Consider the following 22,518-nt stretch of genomic DNA (forward strand, 5'->3'; position numbering starts at 1 on the left):
TCTTCTCTTGGTGAAAATACTTTCATGTTTCAGCTACTTCCAGCAGACCAGTTGCTTCACTATAACCAAAGCTTACCAGATCATTAGGAATGCCAGGACAGCCCAGAAATACAGTTCAAGTAACTTCAGGGGAGTGTCACTTTACTCAGGCGGTGAGAGTGAAAGTATTAACCACCTTCCAGATGCACTCTGTCACCCGGGCTGGTGAAAGCCGCCACCATAAATCACTGCTAACTCCTGGGCAGAGAACCTGGGAATATACTTAGAAAGTATAGTTTCAGATCACATTCTTTGAATGTGCTACCTGAAGGTTACCTCTGAATTTTAGTCATATCTACAGTGTTTTAATCTTGGAGAATGAATTCTCTGTGCTACTAGGAAAATAATCTGAAGGGCATTAGTGGTTAGTTCTGGCATTTCAAATTTAAACCATGTTCTAATACCTTACGAAAACATTCTACACATTTCTCGGTGGCCTAAAATTGGACAACCAAGCAACCAACCAACAAAAACAAAACAAACATAAATAAAACCAAACTCTCCCTAAAATATCATGTGCTAATTACACAAATCACCTATTACCATCCTGATCAAGTGCTCAGGGTGGTGTTGGTTAGGGAGTCTTTCCTCTGAGGCCCAGGCACATGAGAAACCGTTCATTGACTAAGAACATAAGATTAAAAATAAAGGGAGCAAGCTGCAAGATTGATTACTATAGAAGAACCCCAAAGCTTGTACAACTCAGGGTGCCACTGCCCAGTATGCTGGAGAAACACTGAGATGATTCTTTTTATATGGAACCTTTCAAAGGACCCTCTGTGCATCTCTAGGGGCGGGGAAAATCCTGTAACTTCTCTAAGCCCCAGTTCCCTCATTTGTGAAATAAATGGAGGCAACAAGAACAGAACTTCACAATGTACTGAAGCTGGTCACTGCTGATGTATGCTCCCCACCCTGCTCCCTGAGCCCCAAGTGAGCCCCTATGGAGGATTACAGACACCTGCTAGTCCTTTGACTCTTGACTCCAGGCTGTCTGTGACTGTCTTAATAGACAGATGGGCTGTACCAGTTCCCAGCCTTTCCCGTAGGGGGAGTGGCTGGTTCTGTCTTTGGCTGTTAAAGCCTCTGTAGAAAAAAAAGTCAACCACCCTGCGGCAGAGACCATGTGGACAGGCTGAGGGCTAGGAGACCCCACCATTCATGTGGGAAAATCAGTCTCAGATCTGCCAGACCAGTCCGGCTCCCAGTTGGCTATCACCGCATTCCCCTCTGTTCCACATGGAGCAGAAGATTCATCCAGCCAAGCTCTTCCTGAATTCCTAGCTCACAACACCTTTAAGGTAAAACAAAAGGGTGTTGCTTGAAGCCACTGAAACAGAGGTTGTTTATTAGGTCGTGGGAGATGAGCAGAGTCTAGCTTTTGCAATGGATACAGAGGAGAAAGTTTACAGATAGGCAAACTGAGGCAGCAAAAATATTCAAGGTGCTGAGGGAGGATTTGAACCCCACTCTTCACCACCCTAGAGCTGGGTTCAATCCCTCATGACACTACCTCCCACCAGACCTAGAGCATTAGCTCCAACATAAGTCTACATTCCCGTCAGTTCTTATTTGGAAGAAAATGGCTTCTGAGTAATTCAGAAACAATAACACCATGACAACCCCATCTACTGTCACCTTGAAGCAAGGAAGCTGCCCAGAATGAGAACAAGGGGGGAGTATTACTAGTGGTTTTACTTCATGCTTTCCCTCTCAATCTCTCAATTTTTTTAAATTGGTTATGAGAGCTAATTTCCCATATCTTCAATTTGAACTCTCCTTCCTTCCTTCTTTCCTTCCTTCCTTCCTTCCTTCCTTCCTTCCTTCCTTCCTTCCTTCCTTCCTTTCTTCCTTCCTTCTTTCCTTCCTTCCTTTCTTCCTTCCTTCTTTTCCTTTCCCCTTTTCCTTTCCTTTCTTGACAGATCTAGGGTTTTGAACTCAGGGCTCTGCCACTTGAGCTATGCCCCAAAGTGTCCACTACCTAGTGGTGGCCAGGACATGCTGGCATCTCAGCCTAGTGTGTTCTTAAGGCAAACTCACTTTTGGGGATTCCTGGAGCCCAGAGTCCAGTACTGAGACAGAACATTCTTTTCTTGAGGTAGTAACTTCTTTGCCTGGAAGAATGAATGGTGCTCCACACAGGATTTCCATAAATTTTTGCAAGATCGATAACTGAGCATGTTGAAGGCCACAATATGTTCCCTGGATTCCGCCTGTAGGGGAAACAACAAATATCTCACTATGAAGACACGGGGTGAAAGATCTCACATCAGCCACCCCCAGACACCAGGACACAAGCTTCCTCGTGCCTTCGCCACAGCCCATCGTCCTGGGAATATTGCAGAGTAGGACCGTCACCCCTCTGTGAACTCAAAGCTAAGAGCCTCTCATCACGAACCCCCCTCCATGTTTCAAACATGCTCACGTCTCAAGATTGGGCTGGGGCTAGTGTCTAATATGATCTTTTTAAAATTCAGGTCTGGGAACATTTTTCTCCTCAAGAAATATCCTTTCAATTACCAGACAACAGCAACTCTATAACCCTGGGGATTTCTTCATTTGCTTCCTTCACAGCGAGACTCATATTTGTTTAAATGATTGACTCTGCCATCATTCTTCATAAACTTTCCTGATTTCTCAGGCAGTTTTGGTGCTATGTTGAACCGTACAGGCACCGGGGGGAGTCTGATGACCCAGATTCCAGTCTGTGCTTGCTCTAGGCTTTACTGCTCCCATTTCCACGGGTTCAGGACTGTGGGGTGGTGTCAATTTAAGGACATAATATCTTTGAAAAACTGAGATGTGGACATAGAGTAAGTGACAAATACACAGCATAACAAGACAGGGTGTGGTGTGCAAAGAGCAGGCGTCTCAGATGCATAATAATCTGTCCAAATTCCATCTTCCTCTCTCACTAGCTGTGGGAGCCTGAGCTTCCTCCCCTCTGAATCTGCTTCTCCCTGTGGCTAAACAAACTCAAGTTACCTAGATCACTAGTGACTCATCTTGTCAGACAGAACAGGCCATGGTGTGTTCAACATCTCAGAGGGATCCTATGTGATGAGCATTGCTGAGGACTGTTTAACCATCTCTTTCCCCAAGTCACAGGCATCACTGAGCTAATGGAAACAAGGTAACTCAGCTACAGGAGGTGGCAAAGCCTGTGCAGCTAGCTGGTCAAGGGAAGAGCCAGGATCTGCACCCACTACCCGATTCTGAAGGAAGCTCACTCCTCAACTAGAGCAGGAGATGGCTTATGGAAGGCCTGTTGGGCCCAGGGACTCTTTCTTCCTTATTGTTTAGGTGCAGTCTGCTGAAAATGCTGAACTAGCTGAGCCCTGAGGATTGAGGTTCAAAACTATCCCCGGCAGAAAAGTCTGTGAGACTTATCTCCAATTAGCCACCAAAAAGCTGGAACTGAAACTTTGGCTCAAATGGCAGAGCATAGTCTTTGAGTCAAAAAGCTAAGGGACAGAGAGCCCAGGCCCAGAGTTTAAGCCTCAGTTATCAGCAGACACACACACACACACACACACACACACACACACACACACAACACACTGAAACAAAGCAAGAGTGGACACAACGTACCTGTTTCTGTCGCTGATGTATAAAGAACTTTTTCCTTTTGAAAGAAATTTTGAGAATGTTCACCCTGTACAAAACAAAACAAAACATAAACACACCAAAAAGAAAAAAACAAGGATAAAGGACAAACATTGGGGCTCATCCAGGAGGTGGTTGATCCTTTTCAAGGTGTGTCCTCTAGCTCATGATCGCGGTGACCGGTGGCTCCCGGTGGCCCAGAGTGCCATTCACCATGGAAACCCCAGCATCTGCATTGCCCTGGCCGAACAGCAAAGAGCTGACTGAGCCCGGGCTCCTCTCACGCAGGGCCTCCGGATTGTGATGTCGCTTTGAAATAGCAAAAAGCATGGGCCATGCGCTCGCTCCGCTGTAAGCTTCTTTTGTGACACTGCAGCCCTGTGGGGCTGATGGGGAGGACAGCTGAGGGCAGCGCCAGGGAGGAGCAGAGGCTTGGGTCACGCCCCAGCTCCATTACCTAGCGGCCACGTGTCCAGGAGTCTCGTGTGTGTGTGTGTGTGTGTGTGTGTGTGTGTGTGTGTGTGTGTGTGTGTGTGTTTCCAGGACTGAGGGTTAAACTTAGGATTGTGCGCTTGCTAGGCAACACTCTACCATTGAAACTATATCATTTTGCTTTTAAGTTTGTTTACAGGTAGAATCTCACACTTCGCCTAGGCTGGTCTTAGACCAAAACCCCCTACCCCTTCCTCTTACCTATGACAGGAGTGAACCACCATAGTCAGCTTGTTTTTGAAAAAGGGCTTTGCTAACTTTTGTCTTACATGGACTCCAACCATTACCTTCCCATCTCTGACTCTGGAGTGGTGTGACTGCAGGCATGTACTACCATGGCTTCCTTCACAGAGCTTCTTTGTCAGGCGCGTGACACAGAGTTAAAGCCACTGATAACCAAGTGTGTATGTGTGTATATATGTATGCACACATACATGTATGTACACTTGTGTACATACATGCAATGTGTGTGAGGCAACTATGTGTGTGCATTCTTTTTGCAGTGCAAGGGATTGAGCTCAGCCTAGAACACACTAGGCAAGTATTCTACCTACGTTCTACACATCCCTAGCCCTTGGTGCATACCAGGCCACTACAAAAGGCTCTGTATACACCCCCGCCCCCAGATGTTGCAACCATTCTGAGAAGTCCATACTGTTACTGTGGACCCTATTTTCAGATGAGGCAAATGAGGCACACAGCCATCATTGCTGGTAGCCAAGATTAAGCCCAGGGTTCATCTGATACCAGAGACTGTGCTCTGGGGCCCGGCACTATGAACTCTGTGGAATAGCAGTGCCTTGCTCACAAAGCTGCCCTTCGCATGATGACTGACATATGGTAGATTCTTCATGCTTGCTCCTCTCATTAAAATTGGTTTATCACTTCATTTTTCACATCAACTTCATTCACTGATGCCAAGCTACTATCATCCTCAGGAGGGAGGCTTTTTGCCCTAGTCCTTACTTCTGTACTCGTCTGGAGAATTTAGGATTCTACTACTCTCTAGGATCATAGGAAGACCTTAGTAGAACACTCTAGAACAGAGGCTGGGTAAGTAAAATGGAAGTTTATTCATTTCCCAGGTGGGTCAGCAATACATAGGGTATACCTACAATACATATTCAATATGGCACACTTAAATCTGATGGGAGACACACCTGTGACAAGTGACTGTTTGGGTGACTGCAGGCTCTTCATCTAAGCACCTGAGGGGACTTTACAAGGTCAGCCATGAACAGAACTGGATGCAAGTGGTTCTGGCCTGTGGCATCTGGGGGGGGAAGTCCCCTACCTGAAGTCCCTATAGCTGGTAGTTCTGCTCCAGGTCCTGAACAGGTCAAAGAGCTGCCCAGGTCACAACCCAGCAAGCCACGTCAGAGCTGGGTATCCTGGTTCCTTCCCAGGAGTGACTTTTAATAGGCAGGGGTGAGGAACTAGGCAGAGAGGACCCTGCTACCTGCCAACTGACTGGCTTGTGAAACTGAACAGGGCTGCGACATGTTAGCATTTAACAGAAAAGACAAGGTTCCTGAGACAATCATCCTATGTAACCATTTTATCACAAACACAATTTTTGCATGTGCATGTGGTAGAACTAAAGTACAGGTATTGGAGCTCAACAATCTGAGTGCGAACTTCAAGTACACCAATTATTAGTAGTCTGGCCCCCCAACAAGCTCTTACAGAACTTCCCCATTCCTCAGTGTCCTCTCGCGAGAAAGAAGACGACAGTGGTGCCTGTTTCAGGTTGACATGAGATAAATGAAATATACAGTCACTGACTGGAACACCAGAAGTGCTTGCTAAGGCCATGTGCTCTTAGGATGATTACCTCCCTGATTTTATTTGTTTACAGGGCTTTTCTCCTCTCATATTCTGTGCTGAGACAAACATCCTTCTGTGCCAATTCATAAAAGTCTATGCTGCTGAGTCAAAGAACAGATCCCAAGGATCCAATTCGCGGTGGCAATGTGCCCCCCAAATCTTCTCATATCTCTTCCCCTAACTTCTTTTCTTTACAAGCTCATTCTTCTGCCTCTGCATCTCCTATAGCTGGCAGCCCTCACTCCCCTCAATCTGCCCATCCCCCATCCTGCAGGTCTTTACATGGTCACTTTTAAAAAGTAGGACTTGAATGGTGTTTCTTTGAAGAAAGCTTCCTTTTGGGAGCTGGTGGCTCACTCCTGTAATGCTGGCTACTCGGGAGGCTGAGATATGGAGGACTGCGGTTCAAGGACAGCCCAAGCAGAAAAGTCCAAGAGATTCCATCTCTAATTAACAAGCCAAGCAAGAGGGAAGCTGAGAGTATGAAAGGCTTTGGTTCAAACCACAGTACCAACACCAACACCACCCTCCAGAAATAAAACAAAAACAACAACAAAAATCCCCTTTGCCTGGCATATCAAACTCAAAGATCTCTACAAAAGAGCAGTCTCTTCACCTGTGGTTTTGCTTTCCTTCCTTTTAGATACTAACAGCAAGGACAGTCTTTGTCTTGACTCTTTTAAGATAAGACATTCACTTCACTTCCATTATAGTACATCGTGGGGACTATTCTATGTTGTCATTAGTTACTGCTGGTGCTCTTACTAGGTAACAGAGTAACTGAACTGTGCCATAGAGGTGTACGTATAGGAAGTGTATAGGGTAGGGTACCAGCTGCAGTCTCAGGGCTACTGGGGTCTGGGGTACAGGGGACCAGGGAGACCTGGCCTATGTCATTTATCTACTGTGTTTCCACCAAATATCCCAAAATAAAGGATGAATGGTGCAGGGGGAGGTGTTATGCGCACATGCACATACCACATGTACATAAATACTAATGAAAACCAAACCAATTTCCCCAAATATCAAATCTGGATTGAATTCAGAAGTCAGAGGTTAGAACTATGATGTTTGGAGGTGGGAGCGGGAGTGGAGATTGTCTTCCCTTCTTTTAGAAATAAAAAAGTTTAAAATTAGAGGCACATTACTTTTGTTCGGCATATTTTTAAAGCATGAATCAGACAATGATTAGGACTGTTTGCACTTACCAAGGATAGAAACTTGTGCAAATGTATTTTCGGTACACAGCAATGCCCGAGGAAGCAATTCCGATCATTAGATCTAAGTTGTGCAGATCCTGTGAGAAGGAAGATCGCAGATTCATGGCATGTTACCATCGGGCCCATGCCCGCCAGCAACTTTAAAGCACCCACGCTTTTATAAATAGCACTGTGTATAAGCCCCAGAGGGGAAAATGTTTCTGAACACAGGCAAAAATCCCTACTTAGCAGCTACTTAAGATCCAAGTACCCAGGGCCAAATCCTTCCAAAGAGAATGTGTGCATGACCTGCCCCAGCACTTGGCTTAGGGAGTTAAGACCACTCATCCCACAGAATCACTCAAATCAGCATTTCAGTTTTACATTTTCAACAATTAGCATTTTATAGCCACAGTAAAACCAGAAAAGCCTCTCTCCCTTGAATAGCTTTGTACAAATCTCCACTTCCATTACTGGAAAGGTTTTAGCTGGTATGATAGGATGATGAAAAATGGCAAGTATAGGATTCATTCGAAAATCCAATTAAGAAACAAATGTTACTCATAAATTCAACATACCCAGCATTCACTAAAAGGCTCATATGTTAGGTCCTGCCACAGACAGTGAAAACACAGGAGCACCCACAGAGATAGGCTGTTTTAAATCCACTTGAGGATAACCAAATAACATTGAAAACTACAATACTTCCTTCTCTTGAGCCACATAGGTGTCACGCAGCAGTCAGACTGTGAGTGTAAAGACAGCAGAGCCTGAGCAGTTTCTTACAACAGATGCAAACTTTTTGGCTCTACTGCTTGAGCTCAGAAGAGCCTGTTTTTTCTATTAGCACAATAACAGTTTTAGAACCACCTTAAAGGCTTTTATCAGTCAGAAATCAGAGAACGCTGGAAAGAACTTGGAAGCAGGCTCAGCATAGGGGGCTTTAGAGCAGAGTGGGGCATACTGTAAATAGAATAAATGTTCATTCCCTCTTGCTCTGGAACACATCAAATCTTCACTCCAAGAGGAATGAGAGAAGCTGGTCAGGGACACAGTGCTGACATGGCAGTGAGTCCAAAGTATTTATGATGGGAACCCTACTGAAATCATGTGCCTAAGGAAAATGAAGCCCAACTAGTAAAGAACAGTTGCCCTTAAACATAATACCAGCAATCACAACATACGAAGAACAAATCAAATTAAATAAAAATTAAGTGGTAAGGAAATTGATGCTTGGTGATTTAAAATCTCTAGCTTCTATGGTTTTTCAGTTTGCTCCTTCACTCCCGCTATCATGGACAGTTACTCTTATCTACATTCCCGTGGCACCTGCACTCCCAGCTCCCCTTGCAGGAGGCAGGACCCAGTGACTGGTTCTGGCCAACGTGCTCGGAGCTATGTGTGTGTCTCAGAGCTGAGGCATTGAGGGGCGTGGCTTCAGCCCCAGGAAGATAGCCAGGATGGAAGAAAAAAGTAAGTAGTATGGAACAAAGCTACTTGGATTTGAGGGTTTTAGCTCACAGACTATAGTGCTAGTGTACCTTGACAGATCTTAAGCCACACATCTTATATTCTGAACCCTAGAAAGTCAGACTGGCTTTTCTTTTCTTTTTGTGCTATGTAGCCCAGATTGGCCTCAAACTCATGATCCCTTTGCCCCAGGTTTCCAAGAGCTGGGAGCACAGGCACATGCCACTGTGTTCCCCCCACAGAGGATCACTTCACTGACGGTTCTAGTCTGGGAGTGGAGAAGCCAAAGGTCAATGCAGGCAAATATAAGGTTCCCTCACACATTCTTCCAAGGACAAGTATTTGCAAATGAAATTTTAAAATGAGCAGTTAAACATCCAAGTTGTTATTTGATCAATCTGATACCATTTTCTTGCTTTCTTATCAACATTATACCTTGTCTACCTCACAGGACTGTGACAGGACTTAAGTGGGGCAAACAAAGGAGAGGGCTTCTATAAACGGTAACCACAGTATGCAAATTTAAAATCTGGCCATTTACTCCACTTCCCCGAGCCTTACTTTCTCATTTGCAAAATGGGGGAAATTAGAGTAAGAATTTGACAAGACTTTTATAATCTTAACATAAGGCTTACATTACAAAAGCATTTGGAATAAAGGCTAGCTTATAATTAGTACTCCTTTTTGTGTAGGATATGGGGGGGGGGGAGAATGTAAGTCACTGCTGAATGATCAGGTGTGATTAAACAGAGAGGATGCCATGCACTGAAGCTCCCACTAAGTGCCAGCTGACCCCAGTGTCAGTTTCTCCATCCTGTCAAATGGGAATAATGGTCATACCTAGCCCATGGCATGATGGGAAGAAAGAAACGAACTCTCCACTGGTACTTAGAAATCTGCTCAACAGATGGCAAACATTAAACAATTCTATTAAAGCACTACAATCAACTTAAAATATTTGTTGAGACAAGTATCATTGGCTCACACCTGTAATCCTAGTGACACAGGAGGTTGAAATATGAGGACTAGAGTTGAAAGCCAGCCCAGGCAGAAAACTCTGAGAGACTCTTATCTCCAATTAACTAACAAAAAAACCTGTGTTGGAGTTGTGATTCAAGTAGTAGAACACCAGCTGAGAGCAAGAGGCCTTGAATTCAAGCCCTAGTACCAGCACAAAAGAAATAAAAATAAAATCATAATTCATTTTCACAATTATGTCACTATACTTTTTTAAGTAAAATTACCACATTTGAGTTGCAGGTCTAATTTGAATAGTGCTGAAGTTGAAGGAACCTTGGTTTTAGTAAAGTATCACTTGGAAAATAGACTTACACATATAATTTACCTATTTAATCACAATATGGAATACTCTTAGAAAAATCCCAGGCTTCTGGCTTTTAAAAATATCTATTTCAGGGCTGGGAATATGGCCTAGTGGCAAGAGTGCTCGCCTTGTATACATGAAGCCCTGGGTTCAATTCCCCAGCACCACATATATAGAAAATGGCCAGAAGTGGCGCTGTGGCTCAAGTGGCAGGGTGCTAGCTAGCCTTGAGCAAGAAGACGCCAGGGACAGTGCTCAGGCCCTGAGTCCAAGGCCCAGGACTGGCCAAAATATATATATATAGGGCTGGGGATATGGCCTAGTGGCAAGAGCGCTTGCCTCGTATACATGAGGCCCTGGGTTCAATTCCCCAGCACCACATATACAGAAACGGCCAGAAGTGGCGCTGTGGCTCAAGCGGCAGAGTGCTAGCCTTGAGCAAAAAGAAAGCCAGGGACAGTGCTCAGGCCCTGAGTCCAAGCCCCAGGACTGGCCCCCCCCCAAAAAAAAAATATATATATATACATCTATTTCATTTGGGAAGCATAAAAAATATTATTAGGTAAATTCACTGCTACTTAATAAACTTTCTGAATAGCTATTAAAAAATAAAAATGGGTCATATTTGTTATAATAGGAAAGACACAGTCTCATGAAGGAAGTTTCCAGCTTTCACAATTTAAAATCATGCCATGGATACATACTCTGCCCCCGTGCAGCTCCACTCCGTAGAAGTCCAGGGTCCGTGCTATGTTGATGTAGCAAGATTCAGCTTCTGACTGCTTTAGCCCACTGCAAGAGAGAAAACGTGGGGCTCACCCCAAAATAGAGAACATTAGCTCCAACTTCTAAGAAAATCCTAACATTCCTAAATGTTACTACATGCTTTCCATTAATACCCTTAAATAATCTAACCCTGAATTCTACTGAATAGATTTTTCTCTTTGTCCACTGAGCTTCACTTCCTTTGGTCCTGTTCATTTTTATTAAGAAATACTCCCCACTTAGGACCGTCTCAGCCTTCAGATGGAGAACATGATCACCTTTTAGAATTCCTGCTCTAATGGATCCCCCCACTGCCTAATTAACAGGTAATCTTCGGGTCTTTTCTGCCTTTGTCTAGTCTCTTAGCTGTGGCCTCACACTTCAAACGCCACTGGCCCTGTGCTATTTTAGGAGGGTGACTTGTGCCACAGGAGTAATTCTGGGAGAGAGGGCTGGCAGTGCCTTCTCAGAAGGTACACTGGTTGCTTTGCCCTTTGTTTTTATGGCCTTTCCCAAGAAGCAAGGAGTCAGCCTGGCCCTTGTCTGACAGGAACCGAACAGCTGCCACAGTAGCCCGAGTCAACTGAGGGAAGGGAAGGGGAAGCTGTCTGTTGGAGGTGGCTTGCCCTGGGTAGCTGCTCCAGAGAAGGGCTCCCCATATGGAAAAAGGATGTGTGCAGGAACTGAACCCACGCACAGCCTGCTTGTCTGTATGTACTATGGTCCACTTGTCTGTCCACCTGACATTATTATTTCATTATGTGGGGCAATCTGTGGGGACAGTTGGAGCTCAAAAATGGGCCTTTCCTTCAGGAACTGATATTTTGCAGTGACATCTAGAAAAGGAATAGAGCAGCCACCACCCTCAACACCTACTGGATTTTACACTTCACAGAAACCCCACTGGTGCCAAATATATCTGCCACCATCATGCTCAAAGGCTCCTTTTGAGCCCACAACTTGAAAGAGAATCCACATCCAAAGGAAGGAGAGAGGCACTGTCTGCAAATACCTGACCTGAGTTCCCAAAGTAGGCCTCCTGGCCCCCTCACCTGTGCTGCTCATGGAGCGACTCCACCTTGGCTAAGAAGTCATCGTTTTGATCTGGTATAAACTGGCTGTCCACAAGATAGCCTGGATGATGTATGGAAGAATCAAAATCTCCAAAATGAGCTGGTGAGGCAGAACGGAGAGGAAATCATAATTAGTTTGCCTTTTCAATAGTCTGAATGAACAGCTGCAACATCACAAGGAAAACATTAACTGGAAACTTTTTTTTTGAAGTTTTGAACTAGTTTCCCATTAGCTCCAGATTCTAATTGGAGCCCTGACAGGGGGCTGGTTCTAGTACCTATCACCCAGCCCAATCTTCAGTCTCCTGGAGGACAGTGTTGAAACCCAGTTCTGGTTCTGATCCCAGATCCCTTACTCCAAAGCATCACTCAGGCCCCTGGGCAAGGAAAAAGAGAGCCTGCTAAGAAAAAAATGCCCTATTTATGCCAGGTGCTAGGTGAACTGTTATGTAACTAAGCCACTGTGATGTTGGGACTAACCAGATGTAAGGTATGTGTGCATATGCACACACACACACACACACACACACACACACACACACACACACACACACACACACACGGCTGTGGACAGAAGGCAGGCCATGCTGACCCAACTTGCCCCTTGGGGTTCAGAAAGGTGTGGAATGGGACCTGGATCTGGTCAGAGGCTTCCTAAGGATGGGCGTAGCTGGGGTGGGGTGAGAAAAGGTTCAAGCAAGGCCAGTGACCAAGTTCTAAGGGAAGAGACTTCATTTTTTTTTTTTATCTTAGTTTAGTTTTTCTTTTTTTTAATTTGAGACCAAGCCTCACTACATAGCCCCAATCTGGCCTAAAACTCATGATTCACCTGCCTCAGCTTCCTGAGAACTGAAATTACAGGCACAGGCCACTGCACCCACCGAGGAAGGCATATTCGAGAAGGAGTCAGACACAACACTGTCAGGGAATGGTGTGGGCCTGTAGGTATAGAGGGAAGAGGATAGTGTTTTCTGGAAAGGATCTCCATATGAGTGCCACTCAAATGGTACTTGAGACCCATGACTACTTGCTGTCCATAAACACGAACTGTAGTTGATGTCCAGGTCGGGAGTATTCTTGAGAGCTGTGCAGTGCATAAGAATGCATGGCTGTTGTGGGAACCACATACAAGTGTCTATCCTGCTATGGAGAGTGAGAAAAGGACCGTGAAAGACCATCCCACCAAGCATATCCTGCCTCTTCTTTAAACTACTTCCATGTGTATAGGAACAGGAGGACAAGCTTAAACTCTTACAGGCAGCTGATGTCATTCTATTTTCTCAGCAAAACAAAAAAGGCTTATCTTTTTTGTTTTTAATATATTTCACCTTGCTAAAGGCCTTAATTTCTTCCTGCAGCTGGCTTTGATGCCAAGAGGCCACCAAGAACCCTCGGGATCTTCCAATTCAACACAGATTTCCAAGTCAAACAGCTCCTTTTATGTCACTAAACCAAAGGTGGGGCTTCCTGGAGAAGGAAAGGGGGTGAGCCAGGGGGCCCATCACAGAGGAATGAGGTCATGTGCACAAGATGTGTCTTTATACCTCCTCTGTCCTGCTCACCTTCACCTGCCCTCCCAGATCTTCCCTGTGACAAAATAGTCTCTTTTTTCCTTAGTTTTTGGAGGGCTGGAAGCAGATCAGACTCAACATTACTGCTTACTATCTGCCACAGCAGACAGTTGGCTCTTGGGTCTGACCTACACAGAGGCTGATGTAAAGTTTACCTTTGGAAGTGTAAAGGGCAGGAAGCCAAGTGATCTATGCAGACTAGTCGTGGTCACACCACAGGCTGGTAAAGGCAGTCAATATAATCATGTGGTAGACACAAATCAAGGTTATATGATGTAAGTCCAAATGTGGAGGTAAGTTTATGTGTGGTTAACTGTGTAACTGTTTGTGGGCAACCATGGATCTACACTGACACGAAGTACCCTGTGAGAAGGTCTGAGAATCACCTCTTTCAAACTCATGTTAAAGGGGAAGAAATGGGGGTCCAGAAAGAAGAGCATTGCCCTAACCCAAGGCAGTTTTTATAGAGGGATCAAGACCAGGTGATCTGAGCCAATGTTAGTGTCCTACTATTCTACCCATCTTGACAACTGTCAGTCTTCTGCTGATATCCCCAAAGCCCAACCAAATGTTGCAAGTGGCTTTCTTGGACCTGAATACAGCGCCCCCCCCCCCCCCACTTCCCATTTCATTTTCTTCTGTTGTTTTCGTCAGCTCATGGATAAGCTGCTGGATCCTGATTTACATCCATCCAATAGATCAGCTGGCAGGCCCAACCCCAGTGCCACTCTGCAGACATGAACCACAAGGTTCTTGCTATAGCAAAGTCATCCACAAATTTCTCAACTTAACATCCAACTAATGAACCTCCCTGTCAGATGGCTTTCCATGAGGATCTTAAGGCACTGGACTCTTTGCTAACCACTAGGGAGACACAGCTAAATAGCCAAACAGAGGTGTGCAAAACACTGGGTGATTTCCATACTGATTTCAATGACATCATCCTACTTGGTCTCTAAGATAACCCAGTGATGGGCAACACTTTTATCCCAATCAAATACATAAGAAAATTGAGATCAAAGACTAGAAGAGTGAACTGGCCACTCAGCTAGTAACTGGGAGCCTAAACTCTTATGATCCCTCTTCTTAACGACTTAGCACACCACATGGTCCAAACTCCCTAGCCTGGATAGAGACTCCTTGAGGGTGACAGCAAGCTTTCTCTATCCTGAGGCTGATTTACAGCCTGCATGAGACACAGGCTCAGAGAATATGGATAACTATTTCCTTTCAAAAACTTAATTCTTCACACCTCATAAACCCTTGACAGGTTACCAAAAATCTTCTACCATCATCTATTTCTTTAGATACTGTAGCTACAGAACATTGTACTTTTTATCTAGTAAGAAAATGTGCTTTGCTTAGCTGATCACTGGTACAATTTATATATTAATGATACCCATCTAGGGACAATGTAGCAAAATGGACCAGATAGAATATCAGCAAGCCATTTGATCCAGTAATTTTCTACCACAAATTAATCACATACAAATATATAGATAGATATTATATACCCACACACATATAATTACAAAGAGCTTATACTTGAAACTACTTGCCTAGCTGGGTAATGGTGGCTCATATCTGCAATTCTAGTTATTCAGAACGTGGAGGTTAGGACTGTGGTTCAAAATCAACTGGACACAAAGTCCATAAGACCTCATCTCAACTAACAGCTGGGTGTGCCCGCCATACAGAAGGCTGAGATTTGGAGGATCACAGTTCTAGGCCAGCCTAGGCAAAAAAAAAAAAAAAAAGCGCTTGAGAGTCCATCTTAGCAATAATAAGCTGGGTATGGTGGTGAGTGCCTGTCAACTATGGCAGGAAAACACTGTAGTCCAGGTGGGCCTGGGCAAAAAGTGAGACCTTATCTCAAAAATAGCAGAGTGAAAAGGGCTGGAGTCATGGCTCAATTGCCTAAAATGCTTGCCTAGCAATAAAGAAGGAAGAGGAGAAAGAGGAGGAGGAGGAAGAACACCACCACCGCCACCACCAACAGCAATAATATTGGTTGCTTGACAACCCATGATTTCATTAGCATGATAGTAACGCTGATATTTCCATGAGAAGCCAGTCTGTACTTTCCTTCAGCCCCAGTCTTACCAGTCTTGGAGAAGAGACCTGGACTGAAGCAGCTCAGGAAAGGATGTTTCAAATGATGTTCTTAAACTTTACATGAAATAGCTTATTGCTTAGAATAGACAACTTTTAAAGGCAATTTTCTTCTGGGCAGAAAATACAGCAAGAGTTAATCCTTGCCACATACCAGCGCTATTCTAGAAAGCTTTACACAGTCATTCATGTTATCTTCACTACAACCCTACAAAATAAAGATACTGTTACATCCCCACTTAACAAGCAAAGAAGCTGAGGGCTGAAGGGGCTCAGGTTGTGATGTGCTAAGCAGAAGAGTCAAGATCCAGGTAATATGGCTTCTGCCCATTTTCTCATTGACTCCATCAGTGATGGTCCCAGTACAAAGAATTTTTAGCTCTGTTGCCATTACATGTACTATTGAATTTGAATCAAGTAACCATGCTACCCAATGTCACAACCACATACAAGATGTCACAATCACCCATCACCTCCATTTACAGGTGAGACCTGAGGTTTAGAGAGGTAATATTAACACACAAAAGTGGCAGAGGCAGAGTTTAAATTGAGTGTGACAATCTTCTTCCTGTATGTCTGCCTCTCATGTGTGAAGTTCTAGCTGTGAACTGGCACTGCCATCTGGGAAAGCTGAGTCTCCTCAACTAATCAGCCCGACGGAGGTGGGGGCTGTGAGGTCCAGGGATCAACAAGCTGCACACGCTCACTGGTGGATGCAACATGGCTGTGTCTATTCCAGATGTAAGTAGGGGAGAGGACCTTTCAAATCCAGATGTACAATAGGAAAGGCAATAACCTCTTCAGAGGACAGGTGTGGGACGGAGACAAATGCCTGGTCTTTCTTACCTGTGAGTAGGCTCACTGTATGCTCAGTCATGAGATCATCTCCCAAATCCTCCCTTGTATCCTTCCTGGGGCCATGCAGATAGGTAGGTAGGCTGCAGGCCCAGCCATATTGCTCTTCACTTATCTTATTTCTGATGCTACTAAGAAAGGAGATAGACTGGGGCTATGTTAGCAGTCCCTGATAGCCTTCTTCGGCCATTTTGCTTCTTCTGAGGCCAAAATAGGCTGGCTAATTTGATCAGTGACTGCTCTGAAGGCAAATCATCCTGTTTCCTGAGCTGCTGATCATGCAATGGTTTGGGGCTTTGGGAAAGTAGAGGGGATTTCCTAATTTTGCACAGTCAACTCTAAAGAGATAGTGCACCTTCCATGTGGTTAGGCACTATTTACTATGTATACCTAGCATTTCCTATAAGACCTACATGGAATACCTGCTCAGTAAAGTTTTGCTGATTAAACTAATGAGTTCTTACTCCAGCATAAGCCAGCCTGGATGGAAATTTCTATCTGAATTTTCTATCCAATATGGAAGATACTAACTGGGTGGCTAGTACAAAAGGAAATGCACAACAAGTTTAAAATCCAAGACTATCTTTCTAAGCCCCAATATGACAAACAACTATAGAATCTCTCATTAGCATTTTTAATAAAGGCTAATATTTTGGATTTGCTGAGTGGAATAAAACACTAAAAGTTAATTTTACTTTTCTTACTATGTGTATTAGAAAAAATCAGAACTTCCGAGCAGCTTTCACACTGTAATTCTATTGAACAGCAGTTTTGTAGCTTTAGATACAACTCTAGATTAGATTGAAACTCTAAATATAAGTTCATAAGATCTCAGTATTATTTTAGTCAGGCACCAAGCAAGCAAGCAGAAGTGACTTCCAGCAAATTCCTTAACCTAGCTAGGTCTCGGTTTCCATGTTCCTAAGAAGTGACCAGTATAAATATTGTTCGCTGGGATTTATAAAGTGATCAAATCCAAATACCTGGGCAAAGGTTCTGGAAAATGCTGTGTGCATGATAGCCAACTGCTCTCTTATGGGTTCCCTTGGGAGGAAACACCACACGGGGCTCATCCACTCTATCGCTTGTATGCCACTTTCCTTAATCCAACATCCCCCAGCAGGAGGAGAGGACAAGTCAAGGTAGCACTGGGACAGCCAGAGACCTGTGGCCCCAGAGGACTGCTGGGGGCAGGGAACACAGTACAAGAGGAGCAGCAGTACCCTGGTCAGGACCAGCTGAGCACTCCCTTCATGACTTACATTGTACTGCATAGGACGCCAGAACCACTGCTGAGTTCAGAGGGCAGGTTAACCTGTCAGGAGAAACATACGTTATTAGCAAAGTTATAAGAACCAGCAAGGAGACCAAAAATACCCATCATGGGTAGGAAGTGTTTTCTTTTCCTCCCTCTTTCTCTTGGATTAACCACTAAAGAACAACATGAATTGCAGCAAAGGCAACTCCATGATATAAATCAGTTTCAGATTGTAAAGTAAATGTTATACACTAAGGATTGTTTAAAATAGCAAGATAACATTTTCCTGTGCAAAATCATGTATGTCACAAATACTGTGAAGGGTACAGTCTAAACGCTGGCAAGCATGTTGGTCGTTTAAAAAAGGACCAGCAAGAGGATAAGACAGAAAATCTTATTTTAAATCAATAGACAGCCTTCAAATCTTTCTAGTAAAGACAAGAGACCTTTTGTAGGACTCTATGACTTAATTCTTATGTTAGAAACTCTTTTATGAATAACATCCTCTTAAGAGGGAAAAGGTATTTTGAATTTTAACACTCTAAATTCTTTACTTAGATTAACTAATTAAAAGTAATTACTTAAATATTTTATATCTAGTCATAAGCGTTTCCTAGGGTTCAACATTGTCTGCCTCTGGTCGTCCACTATCTTCTAGCAATACTCAAGCTCAGGGGGAACTTATACTCATTCCCGCCTACACTTGTCATCTCAATGCCCATTTCTGACAGTCAGCAGACCTGGGATGGGGTCACTGCAGGGTGGGAAATGGCTAGGAAAGGGTGATGGGGGAAGGGTCTGATAAAAGAAGCCATCCTGATCATAATACTGGGGAAGACATGAAGATTTTAAAAGCATGTTCCCAGTAACTTCTTTGGTAATGGAGAAAACATGAAATCTCCAGGGCAGCCCAATGAAGTTCTCATGAGAAATCACCAGACCTCTGTCTTATCTGGTTGCTGCCCCTGCAGTTGAGGGGTCAACTCCCCATTGGCTCCCCTTTCTGACCACTGTGCTGTAATCTGGTGGTCCTGAAGCTCCACATAAAGGTGACATCCCTAACTGAGGGACTCTGAAGTAACTATGTTCTTTCTGGGCCTGCTGTCTCTTCAACAATAGGACAATAGTCTCAGCATGCTTGCTATCTCTCCATTCACCTGGAGACCCAAAGTACCCAGGAGAGAGCAGGCAAGATAATGAATGAGGTTCTGCTACCAAGATGGTTTTTGGTTGTATCTAACTCCTGTTCTTTTTAAAGGAAGAGCAAGTAAACAGGATCTGTGGGACACTCCACAAAGAGACTAGGAAGGCATACTTGAGATAGAAAGAACAATTCTCTAAAGTCAGAGGAAATAACATGCCCCCAAAATAGTGTTCAAAACACATACTATACAACAGGGAAAGCCTGTGTTCTACTCTCGACTTTCCACAAGTCCCTGGACAGATTCACTTCTCTTGGGGTTGTAGTGTCTCTGTCTTGACCTGCATCTCTCATTTCCATAGAAAGGAGATGTTGCTTGGAGTAATGGTGGCCACAGATGGCTCCAAGTCAAGGGAGTTAACGTCAGGGAGCAATGCTAACTGCAACAAAACATCCTCAGTCACAAATGGCCTGAGATGGTTTGACAGATGTTTGATAGAAGATGCTTTCTCCTTATAGAGTTGGTGAAGGCCACCTGCAGACTTGATAAGGACTACTAGAGAGCTAAGCCAGGCCATGATGGCCTCAACAGATTCCTACAGATTCACACTGAGGCATTTTATTTGGAGAAGATAAAAATGAAGACAATCTCCAGTAATTTGGGGGAATAGAATGAAAGCTAAGGAGGCAGGCCCTGGCCCTGCAAAATATTTGCAGGAAAACAGAGTACATGTGCAGTAGAAAGAGACAGGACAAACAGGTCTCCATGGTTGCGGACTGTATCTAGACCTAAGAAGGGGACGGGTCCTTTTACCCGAGTCCTCTGAAAGTGAAAAAGGGAGCCCCTCCCCATGTCCAGAGGGAAGGAGGAAGACTGACCGAGCAGAGCAGGGATGCATCCCTGAGGTCAGAATGAGCTGAACTACAAGGCTTCTCTAACTCTGAAACCACCAAATCGGCAATAGATCTGGCAAGACATTCTTCAAGGATGCTCTCATCTCCACCAGCTCCTACCTATAATCCCCCTGCCATGGCTCCTGGCTTGCAGGTCTGCACTGGCTTCCCCCAGGCTGTCCATTCCCTTCCACTTACACTGAAACCTTGGGCTTTTCAGTTTTCCCTGGACTCACAGATGCAATCATTGTAGATGTGGCTTTAACCGCACCCACCCCGACTTTCAGAAGCCCACAATTGCTCTCCTCTGGCTTGTGCCAGACATTGCCTGTGTTTAAGAAAAGCCCTCTCTCTGTTCTCAGCAAATCTTTAACATGTGGCTCCCAGCTGGGCTGGGGGTGGGTTTCTCACTGCCCAGGAAAATCTTACTCGAATTTTATTCCTCCACCAACCTCATCCCAGCACTCCACAAAGACTTTTTTTTCTGGGCCACTAGCAGAAGAGTTCCTAAAATCCTAGGCCAACTGTGGTCTCTACTGCCTGTAGTGGTTCTAATTTGCTTCAGAGGCAACTGCCTCATTTCCCTAACCAGGCTGCCAGTTCCTAAGTGTTGCAGCAAGCCAGTAACCTCTGACCCTGCTCAACAGAACTAAACTCTCAAGAGCAAAAAGGGGGTGAGGAGAAGAACAACATGGGTGGGCTTTTTTTTTTTTCTGTAGATTAAGACAACACTTAAGGAATTGGGGCAGGCAGCTCTGTGGGGAATTTCATCTTCTAGGGGCAATTCTCAGATACTTTCTCCTCACTGAGCTGGTCTGGATGCACTGGAAGGATCACCAGCTCAGGCTTGTGTCTGAGACTGCAGAGGAATCATGCCCAGTACCAAGGGGCATGCTTAGAAGTGTACCAAACCCAGGTCTGCCTTGCCTTTCTGAGTGGCACATGTTTTGTGTTCAGGATCTCTCAGTCCCCTTTAAAATGTCTCAGGTCTTTACCAGAAAGATGTAACTCCTGCAATAAAACTGAAACACTTACAATTAAGTTTAGCAAACCACAGCCTCTCTAAACTGAGTCTGAGTGGGAAACGGATGCTTGCTGCCTAGGCCAAATAAGATACAACTTGCGGCCCCTCAGACTTTGTCATCATTTAAATATTGTTGCCAGGATGGAACCCTCATTAGATTAAAACCAGAAATTTGGCTGGTCTCACAGGAAAAGAAAAATGCAAAATTCTCATTACCTTCCTTCACAAATATCCATCTTCAGTTGTAAGAAGTACAAATGCCTATGAAACAATTATTTTCATTAATTCACACTCAAACTGAAATAAGCAAAAAGAATTTTTGATGCGTCAAAGACAAATATCTGTGCATTTAAACACATGCACGCGCACACGCACAGACACATACACACACACCATCTTATCTGTTTTAGGTGTATCAGGTATCAGGTGTTATTCTGCATACTGCAAAGCTGCTTCATCCTCTGGAGGGCTGAGCAAGGATGGACAGGTTGGAAACTGCCTGCTGGTGGGTTGGTACAGCTGCCAGAGGTGCTAGTCAGGCAGGGGGACCCACAGGCCTTCTGAAAAGCAGCCCCCACCCCCACCCATACTGCCAGGCCACTGTCCCAAATGCCAAGCCAGCAGGCACACACCCGCACTCTCCCTCTACCATGCTGCTGGGAGGAGGGGGTTCTATGAAGACGCCTCTTTGGTTGGGGTGCAAACAAGCAGCTGGGTTTTTTTCCTGTGGCCTGAAAACAGTGGGTGCCGGAGCAGAAGCAAAAGCATCAGTAAAGCAAAAGGTGCCAGGCCCCCTCGAGCTGTACTCTGCACCTGCCTGGGAGTCACCAATGCAGGCGGCTTCCCCAGCGCCACACCTGGCTTTCGGGCAAGTTTCCACCAGCCCCTCAGCCTGGAAGTCTACACCTCTGTCTCAGGACAGATAGGGGGTGGGAGGAAGGAGGCCATCAACAGCCCTGCAGCAGCCGGCTGGCCAGGAAGCGCCTGGAGATATTTATATTTAGGGACTCGGCATACATGTGACGCTTGGCTCCTGGCTCCTACTCCTTTTTAAAACCCAGATTCAAATGGGATAGACATTCCAGGGTCTGGCCAAGATGACAAGAGGGATGCCTCTTGAAATCTAATATGGGCAGGACAGAAGCTCTCAGGGATGGGAAAGAGATCTCTTTGGCAATTTAAACAAATCAGTGTCATATTCCTCCAGGTTGACAGAGGTCAAGGAGCTCGCTGTTTTGAGACGTGAAAACTTCACACAGACAGGAGGGGGAAACAGAGATGGCAAGGGAAGGGGAGACGCTGTCCAAAAAGAAATGTACTCTTTACCTGACCTATATAACCGTAACCCCTCTGAACATCATCTTTATAATAACAACTTAAAAGATTAAAAAAAAAACAACACTTCACACGGTATGTGCAATTTGGGGCTATGTTTCTAGGACTTTGAAATGTTCCCTTCATTTCAGCCACTCAATCACTCTGCCACCATCTATCTTTCTCTGTCTCAGCCTCTGTCTCTGTACTCCTCTTTCTCCCTCCCTCTCTCTCTCTTTCTCTCTCTCATGAGAAAATTGGCCTCTAGATAGGTTGTATGGGGTTAGCTGTGTCTGATTTTTAACCTGAACTCCTATATTACAAGGAAAAAAAACCTGTATGCTACAAATTCATTATACATATAAGTGACTGAAAAGCTTGGGCTCTGTGTACTAGTTCAGTGTTACTCTGACATCATTATCATCAACGCCCTGCCATGTGTTGAACATCAGTGCTGAAGCGGCATTGCACGCGTGTTAGTTCATGCCTGAGTAGCACTGGAATCTTCTTTCCATCCAGGAGAACATAACTGTTCTTTCTAGTTTGTTTCTATG

General features: G+C 44.7%; 1 protein-coding gene across 3 annotated transcripts in view; it reads right to left on the bottom strand.

The window, feature by feature from the left end:
• Positions 1-22,518, bottom strand: part of Ptpn3 (protein tyrosine phosphatase non-receptor type 3) — a 140,285-nt gene that overhangs the window by 42,223 nt on the left and 75,544 nt on the right. For all 3 annotated transcript variants that reach the window (XM_048338757.1, XM_048338768.1, XM_048338778.1), the window contains 7 exons: positions 20,867-20,911; positions 17,596-17,648; positions 11,775-11,895; positions 10,662-10,749; positions 7,173-7,261; positions 3,631-3,694; positions 2,080-2,252 (listed from right to left, as the gene is read on the bottom strand). In XM_048338757.1, the coding sequence (XP_048194714.1) occupies positions 2,080-2,252; positions 3,631-3,694; positions 7,173-7,261; positions 10,662-10,749; positions 11,775-11,895; positions 17,596-17,648; positions 20,867-20,911 (633 nt within the window). The remainder of the gene's footprint in view (positions 1-2,079; positions 2,253-3,630; positions 3,695-7,172; positions 7,262-10,661; positions 10,750-11,774; positions 11,896-17,595; positions 17,649-20,866; positions 20,912-22,518) is intronic.

This window comes from Perognathus longimembris, chromosome 1 (genome assembly GCF_023159225.1).
Source record: "Perognathus longimembris pacificus isolate PPM17 chromosome 1, ASM2315922v1, whole genome shotgun sequence".
In the NCBI taxonomy this organism is placed as follows: Eukaryota; Metazoa; Chordata; class Mammalia; order Rodentia; family Heteromyidae; genus Perognathus; species Perognathus longimembris.